This window comes from Channa argus, chromosome 5 (assembly GCF_033026475.1).
Source record: "Channa argus isolate prfri chromosome 5, Channa argus male v1.0, whole genome shotgun sequence".
NCBI classification, from domain to species: domain Eukaryota; kingdom Metazoa; phylum Chordata; class Actinopteri; order Anabantiformes; family Channidae; genus Channa; species Channa argus.
The window spans coordinates 26,685,800-26,711,782 of record NC_090201.1 but is presented as its reverse complement, the minus strand read 5'-3'; the positions used below and the strand labels follow the sequence as shown (position 1 = coordinate 26,711,782).

The 25,983-nt window shown below is 42.9% G+C and overlaps 1 protein-coding gene across 8 annotated transcripts in view; it reads left to right on the top strand.

Annotated features, from left to right (window-relative positions):
- Positions 1 to 25,403, top strand: part of chd6 (chromodomain helicase DNA binding protein 6) — an 88,890-nt gene extending 63,487 nt beyond the window's left edge. For 6 of the 8 annotated variants that reach the window (XM_067504001.1, XM_067503999.1, XM_067504003.1 and 3 more), the window contains exons 25-45: positions 84 to 202; positions 959 to 1,118; positions 1,760 to 1,849; positions 2,165 to 2,268; positions 2,975 to 3,104; positions 5,784 to 5,862; positions 6,656 to 6,713; positions 6,842 to 7,214; positions 7,779 to 7,987; positions 8,360 to 8,457; positions 8,799 to 9,566; positions 10,313 to 10,567; positions 13,043 to 13,370; positions 13,694 to 15,157; positions 15,350 to 15,492; positions 15,963 to 16,226; positions 17,042 to 17,686; positions 17,935 to 18,177; positions 18,274 to 18,414; positions 18,677 to 18,781; positions 18,887 to 25,403. In XM_067504001.1, the coding sequence (XP_067360102.1) occupies positions 84 to 202; positions 959 to 1,118; positions 1,760 to 1,849; positions 2,165 to 2,268; positions 2,975 to 3,104; positions 5,784 to 5,862; positions 6,656 to 6,713; positions 6,842 to 7,214; positions 7,779 to 7,987; positions 8,360 to 8,457; positions 8,799 to 9,566; positions 10,313 to 10,567; positions 13,043 to 13,370; positions 13,694 to 15,157; positions 15,350 to 15,492; positions 15,963 to 16,226; positions 17,042 to 17,686; positions 17,935 to 18,177; positions 18,274 to 18,414; positions 18,677 to 18,781; positions 18,887 to 20,140 (7,030 nt within the window). In that variant the 3' untranslated portion in view covers positions 20,141 to 25,403. The remainder of the gene's footprint in view (positions 1 to 83; positions 203 to 958; positions 1,119 to 1,759; positions 1,850 to 2,164; positions 2,269 to 2,974; positions 3,105 to 5,783; positions 5,863 to 6,655; positions 6,714 to 6,841; positions 7,215 to 7,778; positions 7,988 to 8,359; positions 8,458 to 8,798; positions 9,567 to 10,312; positions 10,568 to 13,042; positions 13,371 to 13,693; positions 15,158 to 15,349; positions 15,493 to 15,962; positions 16,227 to 17,041; positions 17,687 to 17,934; positions 18,178 to 18,273; positions 18,415 to 18,676; positions 18,782 to 18,886) is intronic. The other 2 variants (XM_067504004.1, XM_067504005.1) reach the window with 2 other exon arrangements.
- The last annotated feature ends 580 nt before the right edge of the window (positions 25,404 to 25,983 follow it).

Here is a 25,983-nt window from a genome sequence, read left to right as displayed (position 1 = left end):
CCAAATCAGGACACAAACATAGTCACGGTTGTATGAGTAGTGTTAATTATGTAAATGTTGAACACACATTTTCTACTACGTAGGGCTCTGCTTGTTTACTGTTTGAGACACTACAAAGGTGACGACAAGATCAAGAGCTTCATCTGGGATCTGATCACCCCCACCAAGGAGGGCCAGGACCAGGCACTGCTCAATCACTCTGGTTAGTGGTTCCCTACTCATCAAAGTGTCTTAGGCGTTTACAGTTTAAAATGACAAGACTTGATGATCTTCTTTCGGTCTTCAGTCCACAATAAGACAGACTGTTCACTTTAAGCTGTGCATACATCTTGTGGAAACGGCCTTTGTAGAGTAGATGTTTTTGGTAATATCTACTACATATCTAGAATATTTTGGGTAAATCTGTCTAGAATAAGTAAAATTATCTAATTAAGCGACTTAAGAAATAAATGTTACACCTTAAAGGCGAGTGTGAGAGCTCCTTGTGTTTTTATTTAGCAGAGCAGGTTTACTGGCCTGGATAAAGGCTTGTGTTCTCACTCATCTCTGAACATTTTCGCTCTCAACTTCACAGAATTTCGAACAAGCAGTCTGGTTCTCGGATTTGCTGCGTCACTGTTTATAGTTCATGTTGAATCTCAGACTTTTCCCATAGGCATTTCCCATAACCTTAAATTGAACCTATCCAGTTACAGTACCTCTAGCGTTGGGATCTAACATAATAATTCTGCTGTCTGTTGAACTCGTTTAAATACAGTAAGATGCAGAAAGAACAGAAAACAACCACATATTTCTGACAAAGTAATAGTGCTGCACCTTTTAAAGAAATCTCATCAAAATAAGTATCATTTTGTTGTTTAAAAAAAAACAAACAAAAAAAACTTTAAGTTGGTGAACACTACAACTTTAATAGGAAAAATAATTTTAACGTTAATTGTTTCCTTTTTCGGTGTCCCAGGTTTATCAGCTCCGGTTCCTCGGGGCCGGAAAGGGAAAAAGCTGAAGAACCAGCTCAATGTTCCCGAGGTGAAGAACGCTGACTGGCTGGTCCACTGTAACCCCGAGGTGGTGCTGCAGGATGAAAGCTACAAGAAACACCTCAAACAACACTGCAACAAGTCAGTTTTACAACCAACCTTATCATCTCCAGTTACCAGCATTAAACACACACGACTGTCGTGTAACCTTGAGATTGTCCTAGAGACCCTCATTAACCATTCATCTGTTCAGAGGGCAATGCAGTCAACTGAAATAACCGTCTTACTGGTTTGTTAGATTTTCCCCCTATTACCATAACAAGTTGCATAATTTATTAGCTGTAGAACAGCAGCTACCAGCAACAGCAGTGCAGGTCATTTTATGTAATTAATTAGTAATCTGTGATTTGTAGCATCAACATGACAGCCTTAATACAGAAACATAGCCTGTGGTTGTTAAGCGTATACCCACTTGAGAACTTTAATTACACACTGAAGTGTGTTTGGAGCGGTTTATTTACAATGTGAAGTCTTTATAGTGGTTTATATGGCCAGGTGAGAGCAGTGGCTTTTAATTAAATTCTCAGAAAGCCAGTTGACTTGGACTCTAGAAAGAATAGAGAAACAACACACATCAAAAGGAAACATACGCTATTAAAACAGTTTACGATAACCCTCACTCTGAAACTCCAAACTGCAGTGGATTTAGAGCAACGAAACAATGTTTTACTGTGGCGTCTTTATAAAAAGAAAAGACCGTCTTAAAACCTGTCTGTCCTCAGGGTGCTACTGAGGGTGAGGATGTTGTACTACCTGAAAGTGGAAGTCCTAGGTGAGGCTGCCAATCAGGCTCAGGAGGGGATGCCTGCCAGGTAGGAAGCCTGCTCCTCCTATTGTAGATTTTATCAGGCCTATTGATTTGATGGTTAACTTGACAGGCTTGTAAGTTACTTGTGTCTCTCCAATGTAGCATCTGAGCAATCATTAACTGGATAATAAGCTGGATGCATTTGACTTTGCAAACTGAAAATGTAGCTATGAGAGTGAAATTGCTTAGACCCATTTGATTGTCTGAACATTACTTTGCTTTGTGTTTTCAGCGAGAGACGGTTTTCTGACTCAGTGCTGCCAATAGTGACGGACAGACTGACAGTTTGTATATGATGCGTGTGTGTTTGTGTTGACAGTAAACTGGAGGTGTCACTACCAGACATTGACTACATAGAGATTCCAGCTCCATGGTGGGATGCAGATGCTGACAAGTCTCTCCTCATAGGAGTTCACAAACACGGTGAGGACTAGTGTCAACCTGCAGTTTGACAGACATTTAAACAATTTTTTATTTTTATTTATTTTTTATCTATCCATGGAAAAGTTACAAAAGCCTTTCTTTCCATATCTTTTTATTGTTTGATGAATGTTTCAGGTTCATACAATTTATAAGACATTGGCTTTAGCAGTTTTTAGCACCTGCCTTAAAAGATGTGTTAAATATACGTAATAATGTGTGTTAGATATAACTTGTTATTTTACTAGTGCTCAAGGCCAGACAGACTATTAAAGCATCATCAGATACTGAAACCCAAATTATTGTCACATCTTCAGTAAGTGTATGACCTGGCAACACTGGAAGTGGAAGGAAGACAATTGTTTTTGATAAACCGCGACCTGAATGGATCATTTTGCAAAGAAATAATGTGAACATTGTCAGCGACAGCGTAAATGTGAGCAGCAAAGGCTTTGTTTAATTGATGTGTGTCCCTGAACTCAGAGTCGCCAGCTTGTTCTCATCTTTCTCTCTATTCCGGTTCATTTGACGTATTTGACAGGCGTTCAGGAAGTGCACAAGGAACTGCGTAAATGCAAAGAGCCATATGGGCTATAACTAACACAGAAACGTGAACCACTTTATTTAATTCTGTGTGAATTCTACATGTCTCTGCACATTTTCCGTGTTATAATTGCATGTCTGTCCATCACTGTTTGACCTTGGACAGGATATGAGCGGTACAACGCCATGCGTGCTGATCCCGAGCTGTGTTTTCTGGAGAGGGTGGGGATGCCGGACGTGACTGCGCTGTCTGCCGAACAGGGAGGAGGAGAGGGGGCCCCTGACATGGCTGACAGGTAGAATACACTGAAAAGTGACAACCGACTCAACTCATGGTTAATATCTGTCAGGCTGCTTCCTGTGTGACTGTTTCTGTGCCACAGCCTTCTGTCGTTGTCCAAAAATAATAAACCGCTGGACTGAGTGACACGTTTCGTCATTCCAAAACGTTTTGTCGAGAATTTTTTAAATGATCAGAATTTGTGTAACCTTTCCAGTGGCTAAAGAGTCAACTTCACATGCACAAGATCTCAAATTAGATCATTGTGGGGCGACCTTTTTTTTTTTTTTACCAGTTTGATTGCTTTTGGACAACAATCTTAATCTTTTATGAAGAGTTTTTTTTCTTTGCGTACAAAATAAAAATACGTCTCTTTAAAAGCAGTGAGACAAAAACTCTGACAATTATATTTTGCATGGGCAACTGGAGGAACTGCTTGAGATGAATGTGTTGCTAGGGCCCTCTCGCTGTATGCTGTGTGCAGATGTTTGATGATAAATCAGGGTCCATGTCAGGAGCATTGTTGTGTCGGTCACATGACATTGTGCTTAAGTGCCTTCACTAAACAACCATTAAACATGTAGTTGTCCTGTTATTAGTCTAGTAGCTCACTTTGTCTTAGCTTTGTCCAGTAGTGGGACACATGTTCGTACACAAGCTTCTCCGCAGATCTTTAGCAGGAGCCATATCCTGCTTCCACCAGTCATAATTTCCTTGACTCTCTGTAGTAGCTTTCTCAGCAGGTGGCGACACTGGTGCGAAAAACACATCCTGTCTTTGGTATCATTTTGTTTTCGTTGACGCTGGCACCTCCTCGCCCACACAACTGCTTTACATACTGAGTGTGAAGCACAAGATTAAAAACACATACAAATTACAGTATAAATGCACAGGATGACATCTGGGTGCTTATGGCGATAGCAAGCACACCGTGTTTTGATGATGGCTAACAGCCTGACACACTGACACACAAACACACAGCTGCAGGTGTGTAATCATACTGTACTCAATTTAAGCCTTAACCTACTGCTGAACTCTAAAAGGTGGACAGGAGCTGTGAAAATCCTTTGCCTGAATCATTTTCCTGCTACGGACACTATACTTTTGTGTTTAGCCAAAGGAACCTACACTGACAAAAGCCAGAGAGGAATAATCGAGAGACCCAGACCCAGTTCAAAAGAGGAAAGAACTGCATTTTCTGGTGCTGCTGCTGCTCCAGCTGACAGCAGCGCAATGAAGATTCTGAGATGTGAACAGTTTGATCATCTTCCTGAAGGGAAGGTCACTCGCTTTGTTACCTGTTCAGCCTGAAGCTGCTCCCAGCTGAGCTCAGCAGCTGTGTGGCAGGAGAAGCTTCCAGTATCCGAATGTCAACTCTGTTGAGTTCTTACTGAGGTTTGGGAACAAGAACATGAATAAATACCCCGGAGGGCGATGTTACAAGAACGTTTCTATGCCCTATATCAAGTGTTTGTGTCATTAATGTGGGCATCCTACACAAGCAGTGTGGTGGAGGGCTGGGCTCATACTTTGGAAGAGATCACTCTGGTGAAAAGGGCTTCCTCTGGAAATATTTTGATGTGAATAATGCATCTTATCTATTAGTTGTTAGAAACCCGAACTAAGGGTCGAAACGTGAATGGAAATGGTTCACGAACAGCAACAATTTAAGAGGATACAACCCTGTGCAGTGAGCTGCTGATGGCGTACAGAGCATAAGAACTTCTGTAGGCAGAGTGTTGGCAGTGCGCTTTAAGCGCTTGGCTACCTGATGAACCCTTACAAAAAACAAGGTCGTCATAGAGGAGGGAGGCATGAATGAGTCAAAAATGAAGTTTATTCAGCCAGGAGGCTGTAGGCTCTTTGTAAAAACGGGTGACTAAACTCTCATATGTTCAAAATACACCCGGTTTTAATGAACATGAGTCAATTTGGGCCAAGACACCATTTTCTTAATTTTTGCTTTGTCAGATATGAAGATTACATCGGTGAGTTACAAGGAAAAAATACTTCTAAAAACAAAACCGTCAGCTACAGTATGTATTTCTTTTCGATTTGTTGTTGTCATATATAGACACACACTGTTCCTCAGTGTGCGTTTGTTAAACCAATAGACTAACAAATGCGGTGCATCTTCAAACTGTAATTGCGAGTGTATCTCCCACAGCAGGGAGGCAGATTTAGCTTTCATATATTTTTGTTTGAATTGTTTTCTATATTTTTTTATTTTTTTTGCTCTGATGCTGTACTTTGCTACTCGAGGCATCTTTCATTCACACCTTGCTGTCAGCCAAACACTCGAGGGTTGTGCTGTCGGCTGGTTCGTTATTGGTTAAGAAGCTCTTCCCCTTTTATATTTTATGGTGCCTCAGGAATTGCTGTAACTGTTAAAGCTCTTAAATCCATATTTTATGTATTTTCTTGATCACGGTCTGACAGGCTCTTTGTTGTCTCGACTTTGTTAGTATCTGTTTATTGCTCTGTAGTGCTTTTATTGTCTCCTGTACTCTGACATGTTTTGTCTGTAGCCGAACATCAAGGAAACTGCTTGTCGTGGACCATGTTTGCTCTGCTCGATCTCATTTAGTTCTGCCTTTACATGTGTTGCCCTCAGTCGTACACCTGGGGAGCGCAGTGGGATCCCCGTAACTGTTATTAAAGCTTTTCTCCTCTTGTCTGTTGCTTCTTTTGTCAGCGTGTGCAAAACCGAAGAGGCAAAGGACGACGCTGAAAGCAAAGCCGATGGAGGGGAGGATCGAGACGAGAGCAGCAAGGTGAGGAGGAAGCTCTCCTGAGACGTGACATTAGCGTTTAAAAGGATTTCACTTTTCCTTTTCGTTCTCTTACTCTGTCCATAAGTTGAATCACTCATTTACCTCCCTGTCACCTCTTGGGATAAAACATTCAATGTTGTGTGATGATAGTTAAAATTCCCTCGGGGAAGAAACGTTTAAATTGTGGACACTTCCAAGTGCGACAACTGTGAGACCCTCAGGGATTGTAAAAATAATTGCGTAGTGTTTATTACTCATTTCAGTAGATGATACATAATGATACATAATAGCAAAACAGATTATGTTTTTCATCTTTTCTTCACTTTCACCTGTAGCCTCTTTATAACGATCCAAGACTCTGCTGTACAGTTAACACAATAAGACATTTTAATGGCATAATGTTAGTGTGACTGATTTTAGATTTCACAGCAGTGTTTTGTAGTTGAAGATCAGCATTTGTCATTATTGGGAAACAAAAACACGAATTTGAAAGACGGAGGGAACATCTCATCATCGGTGTATTGCATTACAAAGTTCCCCGGTCCAATCCAATTATTCAAGCAAACTTTATTTACATTTTTACCAGATTTTACACCTTTGAAATGTTAGAGAGTCACGTCATCACATAAAGTGCCTATTTACTTTGTCTTTTTAATATATACATACAAATGATCTCTTTGGGAGAAGGTCTAGTCTGTGGTAGTTGGATATTAGTGTAGTGAATAAAATACTCACTTCCATATGGTGGTATTGCTTTTTATTTCTATTTATTTTGTGTGATTTTAATTCACAGGGAGAAGAAACCTGCTCTAGCACCGACACCTCCGACAAGCCTGACAGTACAGGTCCAGGTGAGAATTCTGTTGGTAGAATTTTCTGCTAAAGTCTTCATTTCACTGCATCTCTGCAGAATACAGGGGGTGAAAATGCCCCAAAACTCTTTTCGACAAATAATTAATCATGTTTTCTCTCCTGACAGATTCCCAGATGTCAGGTGACTTGTGTGTTCAGGACGGGACTTTGGTCACAACGACCACAACAGGAACAGGAACAGGTGTGGCCTCTCTGCATGTGGTCCAGGCCCGACCCATGTGGCCCACCGGCCCTGCCTTGACAGCCCGTTTGCGGCGCCTCATCACCGCCTACCAACGCTTCACGCTACGGCGCGAGCCTCTCCTCAGGCACGACTTCCTGCTTCAAGACAACTTCGTCGGCATGGGGATCGGAGGAGCCGGAGCGGCTCACAGTCATCATGCTGGTGGTCCGCTGGCGTGGCAGCTCGGTGAAGAGCTGAGAAGGTGTTCTGTGGTCGCCACGGAACCCGACCCCTTGTTTCTGGAGTGGCAGAGAAGGTAACTGTGTTTAAAAGTGAAAACTATATTTTATGCTTTCTCTATTTTTACTGTTAAACTAGCTGCAGAGTCATTTTAATTTCATAGCTGTGCAGGTAGATGTGCCAGCGTCAAAATATTGCATTGGTTCTTTCTTAAGTTGAAATTCAGAATTTCATTCAGTTTAGTTTGTAATAAATGTTTGTAAATTCTTTCACCTCTTTACATTTTAAAAGATCAAAATTACTTCCGACTGTAAGTGTTCAGTCCAGTTTTTCATTTAGCAAATGACTTCAAACGACACGAGAAGTCTATACAATGTTGTAACAGTTCATATTCAGTTCTCGCTCTCACAGGTTGACACAGTAAAACCCAAACATTCTTTCCGATTTGAATACTGTGTGCAGGTTGCTAGAGGCTGCTGATACTCAATATTTCACTTAGGAAAACTTATGTAAATGTATTTATCTACAACTAGAATCATCTGTCAAATTTCGAGCATAGTTTTAAAATGCAAACATAGCAAGTTATTGCCATTGTCGCTGTACTTTTTTAAAAACTGTATCTGTCTTCGTATTGTCTTAGGTGGACTCGTCGAGAGCAAGCAGATTTCTACCGCACAGTATCGTCATTTGGGGTCATTTATGATCCGGAGAGGAAAGCCTTCGACTGGTCCCAGTTCAGGGCACTGGCCCGGCTGGAGAGGAAGACGGATGAGAGTCTGGAGAGATACTTCAACTCCTTTGTCAACATGTGCAGGGCAGCCTGCAAGCTACCTCCGAGGAAGGAAGAAGGTGTAGTGCATTACTCACACATGCTCACACACATATGCTTAATTATGCTAAAGAGAAGTCATAAGAGCTACATGAATTTCATCCAAAATCCGAAATACAGTAAACAAGTTTGAAAATTCTACATTTCTAATTGCAAATGAACAAAAATTGATTTAAACTGGATAAATTGTGTCTTATGTAGACATATACTGGTGAAAGGTTATAAGGAGAATGTACAGTGTATGTGGGATGAAATACACACTCAACAAAGACAAAACTGACTCACACGAGCAGTTAAACTTATTGATCTTCTCTATTTCATCCTAAACCCTAACATCTTTTCTTCATGCTTCCTTTTTTTGAACACCCTCCCCCCCCTCTTTTCCCTTCTAGGTTTGGTGGATCCCTCTGTGCTCGTGGAGCCTCTGACAGAGGAGAGAGCCGCCCGGACGTTGTACCGCATCGAGCTGCTCCGCAAGATCAGGGAGCAGGTGGGCTCTTCGAAGAAACGATGCTTCATCAATAATAGTCCTAAAACTGGGACTGCAACTCAGACTCATAAAACTGGTTTTAAAATTTCATCCTCAACACAACAGTTGTTTGTGTTGGGATTCGGCCTTAGTTTAATTTTTTTGTCATCTGCCTTTTTTTTGCAGCAGCATTAGATTGAAGCCTTTTGTATCATAAATAGATCCTTTCTTTTTAAAAATCATCATAGTGTCAGTCTATTTGATATTTAATAGTCTAATGAACCTTTCTGTTGTAATTTACACTAATACTTTCTCAAACTTTGTTTTAAATTCAAAAACTGCTTCCTGCACTCTTTCCTCAGGTTCTCCGTCACCCGTTGCTCTCGGCCCGCCTCCAGCTGTGCCGCCCCTCCCTCTACCTCCCAGTCTGGTGGGAGACTGGTAAACATGACCGTGACCTCCTTATCGGGGCAGCACGCCACGGCTTGAGCCGCACCGATTTCTACATTCTTAATGACCCTCAGCTGACTTTTCTGGAGGCTCATGGGAACTATGTCAGGGGCCAAACCTCTCATCTTCACCATCCGGGCTTGGCGGCTCACCCTGGCTTCTCGTCCTCACCTTCGTCTCACCTGCAGCATCCACACTGCTGTCTCTATGATTCAGGACTCGGCCGCCACTCTCCTCAGCCTCCTGAATATCCCCACCAGTCCTCTCACCACCACCACCATCAGCAACACAGTGTGGCTCCATCAGCTCCGTCTCCTTCCTCTCACCTCCACCCTCCGCCACTGGATGCTCACGATTCAGCCTCACAAAGTCTAGCAATAGTTCCTGGCTCCCGGGGAGATTTCCTTGACTGTCCTCCATTGGATGAAACCCTGGAGCTGGGTTCACTGCAGCATGATGTCATGTCTGCCGATGCTTTACACAGCGGAAAGGTGTCTAAAGATGCCCTCAATGGTTTCCCATTCAACTCGGCCTCAGGAGGCCAAAACATGCTCAACTCGTATGGTGTAGGGGGAACAGATCTGGACTCAAAACTAAGAAGCGACGTACTTGTTGGTGAGCAGGGCTCGTCGGAGGAAACTGGGCTGATGGCACCATCAGTGGAGCTGGATCAGTTACAGGTACACGCTGTGCCTCACATCTCTGTAGTTCTGTTTAAATAATACTTAAACTGTCTGTTATTCAATAGGAATTTAAAGATTGCGTGAAATGTTTTTGTTACTAGTTATAGTGAAGTTAAAGTTAAACGTGTTATTTTTATGATTAATCTTGATTGTTATAGCAAATAAGTAATTTTTTGGCTGGAATTTTCAGCACATCATTTTTATAAGCACTGCTCACAAACATATTTGACTTTTGGTGAAATTTTTAAAATAAAAAAATAACTGAAACTGAAAGTTTCCCCCGAAAGTCTTTCTGGCAGTAGTGTATGTAAAATAAGGGAAATAATTCTGGAGCATGCCATGAAATTAGAGCTGTGCAGTGTGATGACAGACTTATTACTCCATTAGGCAAGTTGTAGTGTTATGGTGGTTTATTGTTTGTTTGGTTTACTGTTTAAATGAACTATAACAAGATATGAAATGTGGTTCATATTCTGGAGTCATATGTGGGCCTATATGGAATTATTTAATTTTCTGTTTCTGTTGTATTTTTACTTTATTTTTTTAAAAGTCTTAAAATCCAAAGATTAATTTTGATAGTATTATAAAACTGTAAAATGTATCAAAAGTCAGGATCAGGAAAGCTTCTAGCATCAACATCTTCCACTTTCCCTGGTTAATGCCTTTGCTTCATTTTTCCATCACATTCATCCAGATTTTTTTCCTGTATCATCACTTATTACTCTTATTATTCCTTCCTGCAGGCTCCCTGGGACAGTACGGACCACTCCAGTCCGGCTCACCACATGTTCAACGAATCTGATCCAATCCTGGGCCCCACTGCTCTGGAGACTGGCTTTCTGGAGGAGGAGGATGAGGAGGCACAGAGGGAAGATGGAGCAGGGGAGGAAGGTGGAACTCTGGAGGAATGTTTGGGCCTCCCACCCTCATCCTCTCCTTCCCATCCCTCTGCAGGAGATTCCGTGGAGCCACTGTCCTCAAGTTACATGCTCTTTAAGGTTGGTTTTAACCTATTGTCAGAGACAACTTACAGAGTTTTAGAGGAGTAATGATTCAAGAAGCATTTTAAAAAATGCCTTTTAGGTAACAATAATCTGAAAACCATTGAATTGTTGTTTTTACTGGGGCGGACAATAGGCAGAAATGATAAACTACTGTGGAATTCATCATTTCAGTTCAAAGAAAACAAAGTTAAACAAACTGCTGAGCATAGTGAGAAGCAATCCACCTTCATAAACTGCTCATGTATCATTAAATACGGATGTGGGCATTCAAAGGGTCTGTCTGCTGCAGTTATGTGCCACTTTTATGGCAGATGCTCGTGATTTGCACCATCAAAGCGCTGACTACATTTTAAGTTTCAGCTAAAGTTAGAATATTTCAGTTCATTATTACAGCAAGGTAGTTTTGCTCAATAGGCTATTTACCAAAGTACATAAGAAATAAGATAAAGTAAAAGTCACGTAGGGCTGCAAAAAGATCAAACCAGCACATTCAGAGACGAGCGATAGTATAGTGACTGCACAGTCTGTGTTGTCTTCTTTTTTCTTCAAGCCCTTATAAAGATAAGATAAACCTTTATTCATCCCACGGTGGGGAAATTTCAATGTTACAGCAGCAGAAAAAAAATATGCAAATGTACAACAAGAATTTCTGTATGAGATTAGTCAGTATACAGGACAAATAAGTTTACAATCAACAATCAATCAACTAGTGGAAGGAGAGTATGTTACAGTGAGTATTGGTTCCCTGGGAGCTGCTCTGGTTGTAAAGTCCGACAGCAGCGGGGAGACAAGAGCTACGATATCACTGCTTCAGCCAGTTAGGATGTAACAGTCTGTCAGTGAAGGAGCTGGTCAGGGATGTGTCATACATGGGGTGAGATTTGTTCTCCAGCAGGGATGCTGACTTGCCTTCCATCCTACTTTCTCCCACCTCCTGTACTGCATCCCCCAGGACCGAGCTGGCCTTCCTGATCAACGTATCCACTCTCCTCTTGTCTGCTGTAGAGAGAGTAGTGCTCCTTGCACTCCAAAAGACCTTAGAGTCTGCTCTGTCCTTTCCTATAAAGGGCGTCTGTGTTATCTGTCATGTCCAGTTTATTGTTTAGGTGAACACCCAGGTATTTGTAAGGGTCCATTCTCTTAATGTGCTTTCCCTGGATCACTGGTGATGGTGAAGAGTGTGTGTCACCACCAGCTCTTTGGTTTTCTTTGCATTGATCTGGGGGCAGCTCCGCTGACACAAGTCCACAAAGTCCTGGATCAGTTCTCTGCACTTTCTTTCCTCATCACCTGTGATCAGAACGTTGATGGCAGAGTCATCACAGAACTTCTGCAGGCTTCTTAGCTGAACATGTCTCGGTTGTGTGGCTGCGTTCCTCTTCGCCATCTACACTATGTCCAACTCGCAGTCACAAGCCGTCACATACTGTGGTCTGTTTGTGAGGTAATCCAGTATTGAAGTGGTCTGATTGTATTAAATGCACTAGACAAGTCAAAAAATGTGACTCTCACTGAGCTCCCAGCCCTGTAAAGGAGGAAGATGACAGCATCTTCAACTCTAATGCCTGGCTGGCATGCAAACTGATGGGCTCGCCAGGAGATGGAGATGGTTAAGCACCAGTCTCTCCAGCTTCTTTATCACATGTGAGGTTTCCACCACCGGTCTGAAGTCCCCCAAAGTCTTCTTGGGGGGACATCTTTGGTACTGTTGCCAAAATGGATGCCGCTTAAACATCTATATGCTTGTTCCGTATATTAGCGTGCCCTATAGCTTGTGTCAGTCATGTTTTGAAATGCTACTTACCGTCATCTTCATCAGCCCACAGAATGGCAAATGAAATTTAGAAAGATTAATTGTAATATTGGAGGCAGCCGGCAGCACTAGCTCATCACATTGTTATAAATGAATTTATTTAAATGGAACGAGGGCACAATTTCTTTCTTTACTCTTTAACCTGGATGGTTACTGCTTGAGGAGGGGAGAAACAAATAAATCGAATAAGCAATAAATACTTTAAAACTGTTCAGCCGGATGACTGGGGGTTATGGCTTGTTAGTGGAAAAACCTCACAGGTTCTTCTTGCGCAGCGTTTGAGTGGCACCGGAGTCTCTACTATCAGAGCATTGCACTCTACACAGTCACCAACCTGTCACAACAATCTCCATGACCAATCACCTTATCATCATCACCGATGATTAGATTCTGATGGCGTACGTTTGATTTAGAAACTCTTTTTATTAGGTGCACAGTCACAAATTCAATGCAGTTAATTACTTCCACTGGTGCAATTTACACCAGGCAAAGTTGTCACATGTGCAAAACAAACTTCTGTGTCTTTATAACAATTCACTTGAAATTTTTGTGACCAGCATTTTAGCATAAAATTGTAATGTGATTCCAATGTAAATTGCTAAACAATGCTACTGAGCTATTTTCTAAATGTGATTTTGACACGTGTGTTTATCTAGGACATTGGTGTGAGTGAGGAACCCAGTGCTGATCAAACTGACCTGTCAGCCAGCCCCCCTCCGCCCTACGTACCCCCACCTCAGCTCTCTCTATCTGACCTCACTGCCCATGAGCCGCAGGATAGGCTAGGCCACTCCAATGTGACAGAGAGCCTGACCAATCCTGTGGAGGAGGGGGAGGACCAGGAAGGAGGTGCTGGTTTTGAGTTTGACAGCAAGGATGAGGAGGAAGGTGTTGTGGAAGACTTGTCAAAGGAAACCATGGAGCACAATGTTGAAAAGCAAATGGATCAAAGTCTGGAAACAGATCAGTGTGATGAAGATCAAGGTATGTGTAAAGGCATTTATGGCATCCCCATTGTGTATTTCTGTATTTATACCATATGCTTGGTGACCCCCAGTGGTACTGGTAGACCGTGGCAGACAGCAATGCGTCTGGCAGCCTCCAGGTTCTGATCCAGCATCATTAAGCTCAGTGAACTGAAAGAAATGCAGACTGCAGATATTATTCTGCGATTGTGTCATTTATCTAATGTGCTTATGCCATCAGAGTTATTTTTACACATAACATCTCTACGCACTGTACATTGACTTCACTTTGCTTAATTTCTTACCACATGTATTTCACAAATTGATGTTTTATGTTCATAGGTGCAGACCAAAGCTTGGGAGTCTTCAATACTTGCATGGAACAAATCGATGGGATAGAGCCTGAGCCAGCTCTGGGACACCAGGAAGAGAGGATGGACATGTCAACCCAAATGCCTCAAGACCTTCAGGAGAGCTTTGAGCAAGCAGAACATAAAACACACTTAGCCCAAGACATGCACCCTTACCTTGGAAAGCTTGAGCAGTGTCTTGAGTCTATTGAAGAACCTGAGGAGGATGTTGACAGGTTGATCTTGTATCAGACCGTTGAAGAAGAGTCAGTGGAAAGCTCTATTGAACCTGGAACTTTGATGGGGGGCACATCTGGGGAGTTTCTCCAAGCAACAGAAATTGCAGAAAATTCCAGAGAGGATGATTCAATAGAGCACACAGATCTTGCTGATCAAGTGGATGAGATCTCAGAAGGGCAGATGGACCATGTTTCACTAGTTCAGCCTTGTAAGGACGTGGCAGAAAAAGCATTGAAACAGACGGACCCCAATGGGATGCAGCTGGACAACAATCACTCAGAATGCACACAACCCTCCTGTCCCTCTGCATTCCTCTCATCACCTGCCATATTATTAAATTCTGAGAGCACCACAAAGGGCAGCAGCAATGCTGGAGTCAAATCTGAAGTCGCTGTGGATCAGGAAAACTTTAAGGGTACAGCTGAAGACTGTAAGAATAGAGCACTGATGTTCTCCCTTGATCAGGAGGACAACACCAATCTGCTTGAACACAATGAAATCCAAGGAGCCCCTCCACCATCTTCAAACAGCAATGACAATCTGCAACCCGTGCTAAGATTTTCTCCTTTGCCAAACAGTGATGGAGAGAGGAAACCAGAGCGATTGGAGCTACCAGTTAAGGTAGAGGAGACAAAGACAGGGCCTGATGAGGAGGCTTTGCCCACCTACCCAGATAGCTCTGAAGTCAAACGTGCGAGATTTCTTGCCTACCCGGTTAAGTCGGAAGACATGGTGATCAAATCTGAACAGTTAGACTTAAAACAAGTCATTTTGGAACCCAAACCTGAAGATCTAAGTCTTCACATGAAGCCAGAGAACTTGGACAGTAAATCTGAAATTCTGCACTTCGCAGCTTTCTCAGATGGCACCGAATTCAAAACTGAAGCCAAACAAATTGTTCTTGAAACTGAGGCAAAGCCAGAAGGTTTAGGGCTAACCGCTTATCCCGACACGTCTGCCATCAAGCCTGAAGCCCAACCAGAGGGTCTGGAGTTCACAACCTACCCAGACAGCTCTGAGATCAAACCCGAGGCAAAGCAAGAGGACCTGGACTTTACAGCTTTACCTGAGATCAAAGCTGAGACCAAGCAGGAGCTGTTGGAGGCGGACAGCACAGTCCTGACCCCAAAGCTCGAGCAGACAGATGGTCTGGTGGAGACCTCAGAGAGCCTGGTGGTGAAAAGCCAAGTGAAGGAGGAGAGGCCTAGTTCACCAGGTAAGCAGTCTCAGCCTTTAAAGTTCAGGTTGGATTTCGTAGGATAAGATGGGATGCATGAAAGGCAGGAAAACAAAACTTCCTAATAATTCCTGAGTTCCTATCACAGGATCAGGGTGACCAGGATTTAAGATAAAATGATTTGATGAATTACTTGTTTGTGAGCTTATATGTGTCCTCTTCCTCCCTTAGTGCCTGTGGTGGAGGGGTATCCAGGCAGCCCCAGGTTTGCAGGTCCCATTTCGTGTGAGAACAGTCTGCACGACACCAAGGAACCGACCATCGCTCAGCTTTTACAGGAGAAAGCACTGTACTCATTCTCTGAGTGGCCCAAGGTACAATAAACATTTTTAGTTACTAAACATCATAATCTTCATAAGCTGTACATGCATACAGGTCATTGTTTTTATTTTACCGATTTACAGAGATTTGCTGTTCTAATTCCCAAAACCCAAACCTATAATCTACATCATATCCCATCGTGTCTTTTTACCTGCTAATAAGCTTAAGAGTAAAATTGCCTTCATGTCTGTGAATTAGTTGCTGTGTGATGTACAGTGTGTTCCTCCTATTTAGCCAATCATTCTCTGTAAATGTATCAAGCTCCTGTTCCCAGTAAGGTTCAGTCCAGTCAGTTGTTTCCTTTTAATGGCATTTAAGCCATTTTTGCTTCTTTTAGCTTATCTTGTCTTTTGCCATCAGTGTGTTGTTTTTTTTTTTTCCTTTTTTAAATAAAATGAGCGCATAAACGTTCACATGATCTTCCTCGTGTCAATAGTTCAGCCGTTTGCTGTTTTGTCTGTAGGACCGGGTGATCATCAACCGTCTGGACAGCATTTGTCATGCCATCCTGAAGGGAAAGTGGCCTTGGCCAAGCGAGCAGAGTGACTCACCTGGCTCCCTGGCTGCCAACTCCTGCTTGGCCAACAGCTTAGCCCAGCATCACCACCACAGGGCCGGTTTCCTCCCCACCACAGCCTCCAGCTCCATCCCGAGCCAGGCCAGAGTTCAGCAGGCCAGCCCCGGACTGGGCTTTTCCATCCCTCCACCTCTCACAAGACTGCCGAAGGTGAGCACACACCTCAGAACTGATGTATGATTTAATGGATTCCCCTTTGTTGTACATATTGATGTATATGTCATCTGTCTGCATTTATCGCCAATGTCTCATGCCATGGTTCATGCAAGTGGTGTCCAGTTGAAACCACTCGTAGTGTAAGATTCTTAGATGGCTAATACTCAAGGAAGCTGCACTGTGCATCATTACTTTAACTTGTCCTCCTACTAAACCCAGAGACACAGTCATTTGAATGTTTTGCATAATAGATGTTACAGCCATGTGCCGTAACTTTTATAAAATAATCATATATATGGTGCATTTATATTTTACACATGTATCATCTAATGTGTATTTGTTCGATTTAATGTTTATTACTCAAAAGCAATTCACTGATGTTCACTAGCTTACAGCTCAGGAATAATACAAAATACTTGGACATAGTGTTTCAGGTGGCACTGGGCACCTCTAGTTCACATCACTGCTTTGTTGCTTTTTTTGTACAATTCCCTGTCTCTGTGCACTGATATTATACATGTTGATATCAGACTTGGGCAGTTAATCATAGTGTAAAAATCAGACTTTTACTAGCAAGTATAGGAAAAGTTTCTGTATCCATTTTAAAGAGAGACAATTGGAGAACACACCACTACTAAAATATGATGAACAAATTCAAAATGTGTTTCGAGGTCTTGGGCTCATGCTTATACCCAGGTCTGGTTGACAGCCGCCTCTGTGTTGCGTCTCAGTCCATATGTATGTTTAACAAATCCATCATCTCTCTCCCATTCCTGTCTACCCCTCACCCACCCTGTCCACCCTGACAGTACATGCCGCGGGGCGGTGCTTGTGGGCGCGGAGCTTGGCGCCTCACCTCCTTGCCTCTCTTACAGGAGAGGCTCGTGGCTCCTCCTTTCCTTCCCGAGCTCAAACGAGCGGGAGGTCGGAGGTCTTTCGATTACGAAGCTGCCGCTGCCGCAGCTGCTGCCAAGGTTTTAGCTGGGAAATCGGCATCACCATGCCACACTGCTGCCACCACCAGCTCTACTGGTGAGAAAGTGCCTGTGGTGGCTCCACCCTCCCACCGTACAGGAGCCATGTTGATTAATGGTTGGCAAGAAGCAGCTATTGATCTAACCAAGTCATCTGGAGAAATAAGCACCACCAGCGGCATTGGAACAGGTGAAGCTGTGGTTGCACCAGCAATCAGCCACCACGGGGCCGGTGCTGGCAGCAGTCATAAGCTGCCGCCACCACCGCCCCCTATCACAGCTCCCTTACCAGGCTCTGTGGGAATAGACATGGCTGGGATTCTACAGGCCGGGCTCATCCATCCTGTAACAGGGCAAATAGTTAACGGAAGCCTGAGGGGAGACGATTCACTGAGGAGGCGAAGAGGGCGGAGGAGAAATGTGGAAGCTTTGTACTCTGAGTTCACCAAGAGCCGAGGACTGCACCTCTCTGAGACACAGGTGGGTAAAGGGCGGAGGGGCCTTTTTACCTTTTCACTGTCAGAGCAGTTATACTTGTTGAGTTCAGTGTGGAAGAGGGAAACCACGCTTAGGGTAGACTGGGAGAAAAAGTCCTACCTTCGATTAAAAAAAAAAAACACACTGGATTCGAGTGGAAAATCCATCTCCCTACTCAGTTTCCAGACGTTAAACACCTGCATGTGTGTGTGTGTGTGTGTGTGTGTGTGTCTTTGTCTTTTTGTCCACAGGGCCGGGTGGAAGCGATCAGCCACTCCTCGGTTTCCTCCTCCACATCCTCACCGTCCCCTTCTCCATCAGAGAGACCCGCAGGTCCTCCCACACCCTCCTCCTCTTCTACTACTCCCACCCCCACCCAGACACCTCCTCAGCCAGAGATCGTGGCCATCGACAGAGAGGCAGCCAGCAAAGGCCTGATTGAGTGGCTTAGGCAGAATCCAAGCTATAGCATGGATCTACCTGGATTCACTCACGTAAGTCGGATGGTTACAGTACAACACATTGTATATTTAAATTGAGATGAAATTGTTTTTTTTACCACCTTCATGTTCCTCTTTTTCATATTGCAGTCTGGAGCAGGTTTGTTACATGGCTTTGTGGAGCGTCCAAAGCAAAGGAGGCATCGCTGTAAAGACCCCACAAAGCTGGATATCAATTCTTTGACGGGGGAGGAGAGGGTTCCTGTTGTGCACCGAGGCACTGGACGCAGGGTAGAACACACACACATGAATTTAAGCAGCAAATGCATATCGGTTAATCTGTATTTTAAAAATGTAGCTCTATTTTTTTTTTTCTAGCAGGAAAGTTCAGTAGAAAGCATCTCGCTGTGCTTCCTTTTGTTGCAGCTTAGTGGTGCTATGGTGTCATCTACTGTTATTATAGGCTGTGAAGCAGAGAAGCAGGAGAAATCCTAACTATTGAATATGAATATGTTTGTTATTAAATACCTGAACTGGCTTTTTTACATTGCAGCTTGGTGGTGCTATGGCTCCAGCCATAAAGGAGCTTTCCAGATGGCTTGATGCCAACTCAGAGTACTATGTAGCTCCAGACTGGGCTGATGTGGTCAAACATTCTGTTAGTATTTTTCTTCTTTTCTTTCCTTGCTTTTAAAAAAAAAAACACAATTTCTATAATCTATTCAGTGTAGATGATGTACTAACTCTAATCTTAAATCTGTAGGGGTTCCTCCCTGAGGGTAAGTTCTCTCGGATCCTGACAGAACCAGTCAACAGAGACCCGAACTCTCGGCGTCGTGGGCGACGTCCTCGCAGCGAGATGCCTAAACCCCTCCTGTCCATCTCCGATTCCTCCTCATCTGGCCTTGGGCCCCCCCTCTTCATGAACGGAAGCTTAATCGGCAGCATGGACTCCATGGTGGCCATGCAGAACCTCCGTGGTGGTATTCCTGGAATCCCCATCTCTGGGATCATGGCAGCTGGATTTCCACATGGCTTCTCTGCAGCAGTTCAGGCAGGAGGAGCTGGAGCTTCGGTGGAAGACGCCAAGAACGGGTTGAGCATGTTACCCATGATGCTGCACGGCATCCCTCACCCCCATGGGGCTGCGATCCCCCAACATGCCTTGTTCAGCGTTGGCACGATGATGGCGCACACACCTCCACTACCTCCTCCTCACCCCAGCTCCTCCTCATCCTCTTCTTCTGCACTGTCTGCTGCAAAAGTCACCACCACAACTGCACCCTCTACATCTGAGGCTTCCAGCCCCTCATCGACGACACCTGCTGAGAGGGAGAGTACTGCCGTTTTGGTTACAGGTGGTGACAACGAGAGGAGCCGGGAAGAGAAAGGAGGAGCAGAAGCTAACAAAAGGCCAGGAGGAGCTGAGGCAGCGGCCATCATTACCTCCACCAGTAGGGCCCATCTGAGCTCTGCACATCTGGGCGCCAGCACTGGCAGCCATCTTACCTTCAACCCCTTCCTCATCCCGGGCATGTCACACGGCCTGTTGTACCCCCACATGTTCTTGCCACATGGTGGCATCATGGCACTGCCTGCAATGCCTCCTGGAGCAGTAGATGGCTCCCCAGGAAGCCCAAAGAGGAGGAGGAAGAAAGGGAGGGAGGAAGCGGAGAGAGAGGACGACAAGGAGAAAGTGGTGAGGGGAGAGGTGGAGGAAAGAGAAAGTACGGTTAAAGCCAGTGTTACGTTCCACCCAGCCTCCTCCTCGTCTCCCTCTATCCCCCCTACCTCGACTCCAGACCCACGCCCATCTCCGACTGAGGAGCCCCAGGCTGGGCAAGGAGATGGCGCGGAAGGGCCTTCAGCGCCCCAGGAACCAGACTCCTATAACCAACCCGAGGGAGCGGCGGCAGTGGAGAACGAGGAACATTTGGAGGATAAAGAACTAGAGGCAATACAAGGGGAGACGCAGGAAACTGACGAGCTGAGACAGGTGGAAGGAGAGGAAGCGTAGGAGACGAGACAAACTGCAGAGGACAGAAACGAACCACTTCCTGCTCTCTCCTTCGGTCTCTCTTGTTGCCCTCTTTCTCGACTGAGCAACAGTGTAAAGTTTGTGCCGTGTCTGTCAGTCAGTGTTCATGTAAAGACTTTTATTATGATGACTAATAACAATAATGATTATATTCAACTCGGTCATGTTTATATACCCAGACCCCACCCACCGTCTCCACTCCCTCCTTGTATACAAAAAAAACTCGTGTAAGAAATGATCTGTGTATTCTTCCCCTTCATTCTACATCGAGACTGAGTTGGGGGAGGACGCCTCTGAACAGGAACACACACTGCACCACCGAGGAAGTACGTTGGCAGAAATATCAATACGAGTAGAAGCTCAGCGTGATCCAAGATGGTCTATTTTGACAAAAGCTTTGGACGTGCAGCTTCGGTTTGTTGTGCTTGCATAGAGAAATGAAGATGACTGCAGGGTTGAGGCACGTCAGTCAGAGGTGGTTTTCTAAAGTCGCTCTGAATTTCTCACCACAGTTTGGGAATTCAGAGAAGCTTGTGTATCTTATGTTTAAGGTTCAAACACAGCCTTTTCAAATGAGTACTGTCTTGTTCTTTTGACTTCTGGCACACTCCACTAAATTTAGTGATATCTATTTATTGGATTATCTTACAGTAATGTTCGAAAACCTGCAGGCTGTACGAACATGGAAGTGTAACTTTGTAAGACAGATGAGTCTGAACCAGGGTTCCCAGACATATGACACTAAAACAACCTTTTCCCAGCCGAGTTGGTAAAATCCTGACAAACGTAAGACGAATATCCAAGAGCTTCTCTACTAAGAAAACAGACCACAGTCCAAATACTTTTTAAAGAGTGGAGCTTTCTTTGAAATCCCAATAATCCAAGATCATGATTGTCCACAGTTCATATTTAGTACAGGTAAGAAATCTGCCAAATTTAAAAAAAAAAACACAACTTGGTGTTTCCCTGCTAAAATTGTGGCTATAATATTGACAATTATGTCAAAAATCACAGTTCAAGTGAGGTTTTAAAAGGTTCTTGGCAGGGATGTTTTTACCTTGATTTCTCCCTATGGTTTATAAAGTGTCATTCATAGTTTTCTTTTGCCTTATGTTTGTGTCAGTGCGATGCCGTTGCTGCTATAACTTCTCTGTACATCCACACTTCAGGTGTCATTTACAACAGAGTCCAGAATTCGGGAACAGGAAATGTTTATAGAATTCAGAACAAGAACTCCCCTTTTTTTATTAGCTTTGTTGATGAAAGCAGAGAACAATCATAAGATTAATTTCTTTCATTACTTTTTAGATCATGTGAATTTTTAAACTCCGATTGCCCTTCTTTCTGATCATCAGGCCTAATCCCAAGAACAGGAATTTCAAAGTTAAGCACACAGTCAAGCCACCAGAGGGCAGTAGGAGATTAGATTGTATCCTGTCCTGCAAAGTCCTGGGGGGGGTGAGGGGGAATTGTGCAGAAATGGAGGAGAGTAATTAAAAAGTTCTTTTTTTTTTTTTTTTTTGCCCTGGAGTCCCACGTGGAATTAACTTGGAAGAAGTCAGTTGTAATTCCATCCAGGCCACTGGCTCACCAGGAATAGTGCAAAGTGACAAAATGGTTGCAATCCCAACCTGTAGCATCATGTCTTTTGTGTGTCCAGAGAGAGATTATTGTCCAGGATCTGTCCACGGAAAGGGAATAGTCAGTTTTTTTTTCTTTAGGAATGTGGAAAAGCTAAAACAGGAAGAAGAGGGATACCAAGTGGACTGAAGAGTGCCGTTCCTTTGTTCCCCTTCGTTCCCTTAAATACGTTTTATAGCAGTTCATACTAAGAGTTTCTAATTGTGTAAATCTATCGCTGTGTATTAATTTTTTTGTTTCCATTGCATAATTTTTTATTTAGCCCTTTGTTTCTCCATTGGGGGGAAAATACTTGACATATGCAAGGGGGATTTTTGCATTGAGTGTCGTCCCAGTGTTTTCTGTATCACACAGACTGTACTGTACATTAAATGGATGGAAGTCTGTTTTATTTAGTCTTTTCACAACAGGGTCTGTATTTTAGGGGTATATGTCAAATGTTTCTGTTGATGATGTTGGACTTTTGTTTTCATACATGAAAACATTATTTTTGCACAATGTCTTTTTTTTTTCTTTTTTTTTTTTAGTGAATGTTAACCTGTTTCTGTCTTTACTTTGATTAATATGTGCATAAGAGTGTGTGGTAATGGAAGAGCGTGTACGTGTGCATGCATGCGCACACATTTCGTTGTGTAGCTGTGTTTCTACTGCCGTCACGTCCTTACAAGTCACATTTCTTCTTTTGGGGGGAAAAAAAAAACATAGTTGTTGCCTTGTCACAAGTTTGTGGCTATATATAATTTATTATGCTATTCCTTTTGCTTTGCCAAACTTTCACCAAATAAGACATTCTTTCTCTTTTGGTTTCATTATGTATTATTCAAAGTAAAATGCCTTATTTAGCTAGTAGGTTTGTATAGATGTTCTGTTACATCTCCATATAGGGACATGTTATTGTAGTTGTGTTCAGTTTGTGTACACAGCCTTGGTGATGTGCATTATCTTTAAAAGTCAGCAGTAATGCGAAGGGTACAAGCATCCAAATCACTGTCAATTATCTCCGTCACAGCGTAAATGGGAAGTGAAGGAAAAGCGACTGTCCTTACCAGTGCCTCTAAAAGTTCTTTCGATTCTCTTTGGAAAAGCAGGTTCCCATAGTTATCATTCAAATCATCATTTATTCAGGTAGAGATCTAACAGTCATTACAGGAAAAAGTAATTTAAAGAGCATAAAGTGTAAATCTCAGTTGTTCAACCTGGCTCTTGACACATAGTTCTGCATTAGTACTATAAATCGCATTGACTGGGTGAGTGTTTTACTTACCTGCCCAATGGGGGAAACTCCCGCAAGATATTGATTGGTGCAGAGAGTCGATACAAAATTCTGACAAACATTTGAGTCCAACCAAAGGTAAAGCTACACAGTAGTACTGCAAATCCATGTCAGTGGCTCCTCAACTCTTACTTTGTGGTTGGAATCGAAGGTTTGACAACTTTTCGGTGGAAGAACGTTTGGAACGCTGTGAAGGTTTCACGCTGCTTAATCAGCACTCGAGCAGAGTTCTGCTTTGAGCCCAGGAGCGAAAAGCGAACAAGACGCAGGTTGAGAAATAACAGGTTTGAACTTTTAACAATGGCTTTCTGTTCTTCTACCATTCGCTTACTGCAGGAGAACTTTAGGTTGGCGTCTGTCCCATCCAGAATGATAATGCACACGCGCAATACAGTATGTATCCAACGCAAGTATTTGATTGTTGTTGTGTTTGTTGACATTCCTGAGAACAATGCATCAGAAAATCCCAAGGGGAAGCCAGTTGTAATTTACCACTGCAAAATGATCGTACTTTTAATTCCACAGCCCATGTATGCACATCATTTCCTGTTACTGACTTTTTTTTTTCTTTTTTTCTTTTTTTTAAATGTAAAAACTTGAAACTAAATCTTGGGTGCAGAATGTGACAACAGCTAGTGGTTGGTCACGGCGATGGCTCCGTTTCGTCTGTTCATGTCACATCACGCCTACTTTAACAGTGTTCTCTTTTTTTTTTTTCATTGAAGTAGTTTTGGTTAACTTAAATGTTCTTTAGAATGGTCACCTGAAACTGTTGTAAACATTTATCTCATCATGAATAATGTATTTATTGTACAGATCTCGTCTTTGCCTAATTGTCTCACGGCTGATTAATGGCTGGCTTTGTTACTCTTAAACGTCTCTTGAAAGACAAAAGCATTTTGGTTCACATGGAAGTTAAACTATCTGCTTTCCCCTCATCTCCTGCTAATCTGCTTTTTAGCTACAATGACAGAGGAGTTGCATGTATACAAATGATCTCATTGTTCAGGTAGTTGGGGGAACTGTGCCATACAGTAATCCAACATTTGAGCTGGAACAACATGCAGTGTCCTTAGTTAGGACCCTAATGCAGCCGACAGGTCGGTCCTGTTATCAAATGTGCATTTTTTTTTCACTGTATACTAGGAGGCATCTGAAAACTAGTCTCGGGAGCAGCTCTGGCAGTTAATCGGAAACTTAAAAAGACCACTTCACACCCGAACAAGAAAGCAAGCACAGATCTACACAATTACAGCTCATTCAGTTTTAGCCGAAATAGCATTTCAGTCATCGAAATCTAGTTTTAGAATCAGACCTTTTTAATGCGGATTAGGGTTTTTTTTTTTTTTTTTTTTTTCCTTCTTTAAAAAGAAAAAGTTGCATCTTTAAAATGAAAATGCCTGTTTAATATCAAGTCACTGTTTGTTGGCCTAATTGTGTGGAGTTGGCAGGTAACCAGTGCACACTAACCTCTTTTTGAGCACCTGAATACTGGCTTTCGTTTTTTTTTTTAAAGGGCCCAGTGTCAAAGATTCAGCCTGCTGAAGTCTCCTTAAGCAAGACACTAAACTCCTATCAGCTGATTAGTAGTTGGCTCGAACGAGGATAAACAAACCTCAGAATGCAGACACACTCCATAGCTTTTGCTCGATGTGCCACATAAATTTAAAAAAGTGAACGAATCGAAAATGTGGTGTTTCTAGCTTAATTCATCACAGGTTGGTTTCACAGACACTGAGATATTTTCTAGGCACAGTATGCAAATGTCCTATGGATTATAACCAAGCCAACCAATAATTTTTACCAAGCCGTTTACGATCAATTTCTAACAAAGTAAGATCACACAAAAACCTTCAGCTCCCCTAACGATGACAAACAGGGCCGACAAACACTAAGTCAAACTTCACTGCGTTGATCATCATTTTCCTAAACAGGCTTTTTGCCGTATTTAATTTTAAGAGGCATGTTGATCTTAAAGCTGCACGACGACGAGCGCTGGACAGTAGAGATTTGGCTCACAGCAATGCAGGTTCAGACATGTCTGTGAAACCACCCACCTCAGCATAACTAATACAGGGAAGCTGAATCAAGTGCAATGTTATTTAGGACGTTCTTTGAAAAAGTGGAGAAAAGACACCAACTGGCTGATCCTGGAGTCAGAAACCTGGTCATTACTAAGTAAGTTATGTGGTGGGGTTTTTATCTTTTCTTTCCGTTTTTCTTATTTGTAACTATAGCTCTCTGTATTCCCATGTGGACCAATCTCACGAGTCAAAACATGGTATGTGTGATCTTTTATTGTGCAATAAAAGATGACTTTCAACTTTCTTTTGTCCTCACACCAAATTCTGTCCCACGTCATTACAGCCACTTCTTAATGTGTGTCAACATTTCAGGTCTGTGGTTTGCGGTGGCCCCCGAAGTGGACTGAACAGCCTGGTTTCTGCACAGTGCATGCTGGGAGAGGCTGCAGCAGCCCTGGTTTGAGCAGGTAGAGAGACATTTATGGGGAAAACAACTCGTGATTGCATCTAGTAAAAGCAGAGAACTACTGAGAAAGAGCTCAGAGCTTTTAGTCTCTTTAGAAACTTGGTTTAAAGGTGCAAAAGTATGAATATAAAAGTACACGTTATGCTGAATAACCAGTATAAAAATATATGCTACATAACAGGGTCATAATTACATGTGCACAATCTGTATTTATATATACAACATACATTTGTATTGTACAATCAATGTGTACAAATATGCACAGACCTTTTGTTCATGTAACTCATCATCCAGGTTTGACTTAATTGGGTGATTTGCAGGTTGAATGGGTTCATTTAGTAACTACTGCTTTATTACTACTTTTCATTGGATTTAATTTTTAAACTCTGGCCATGCAGCCATTTCATATTTAAAATGA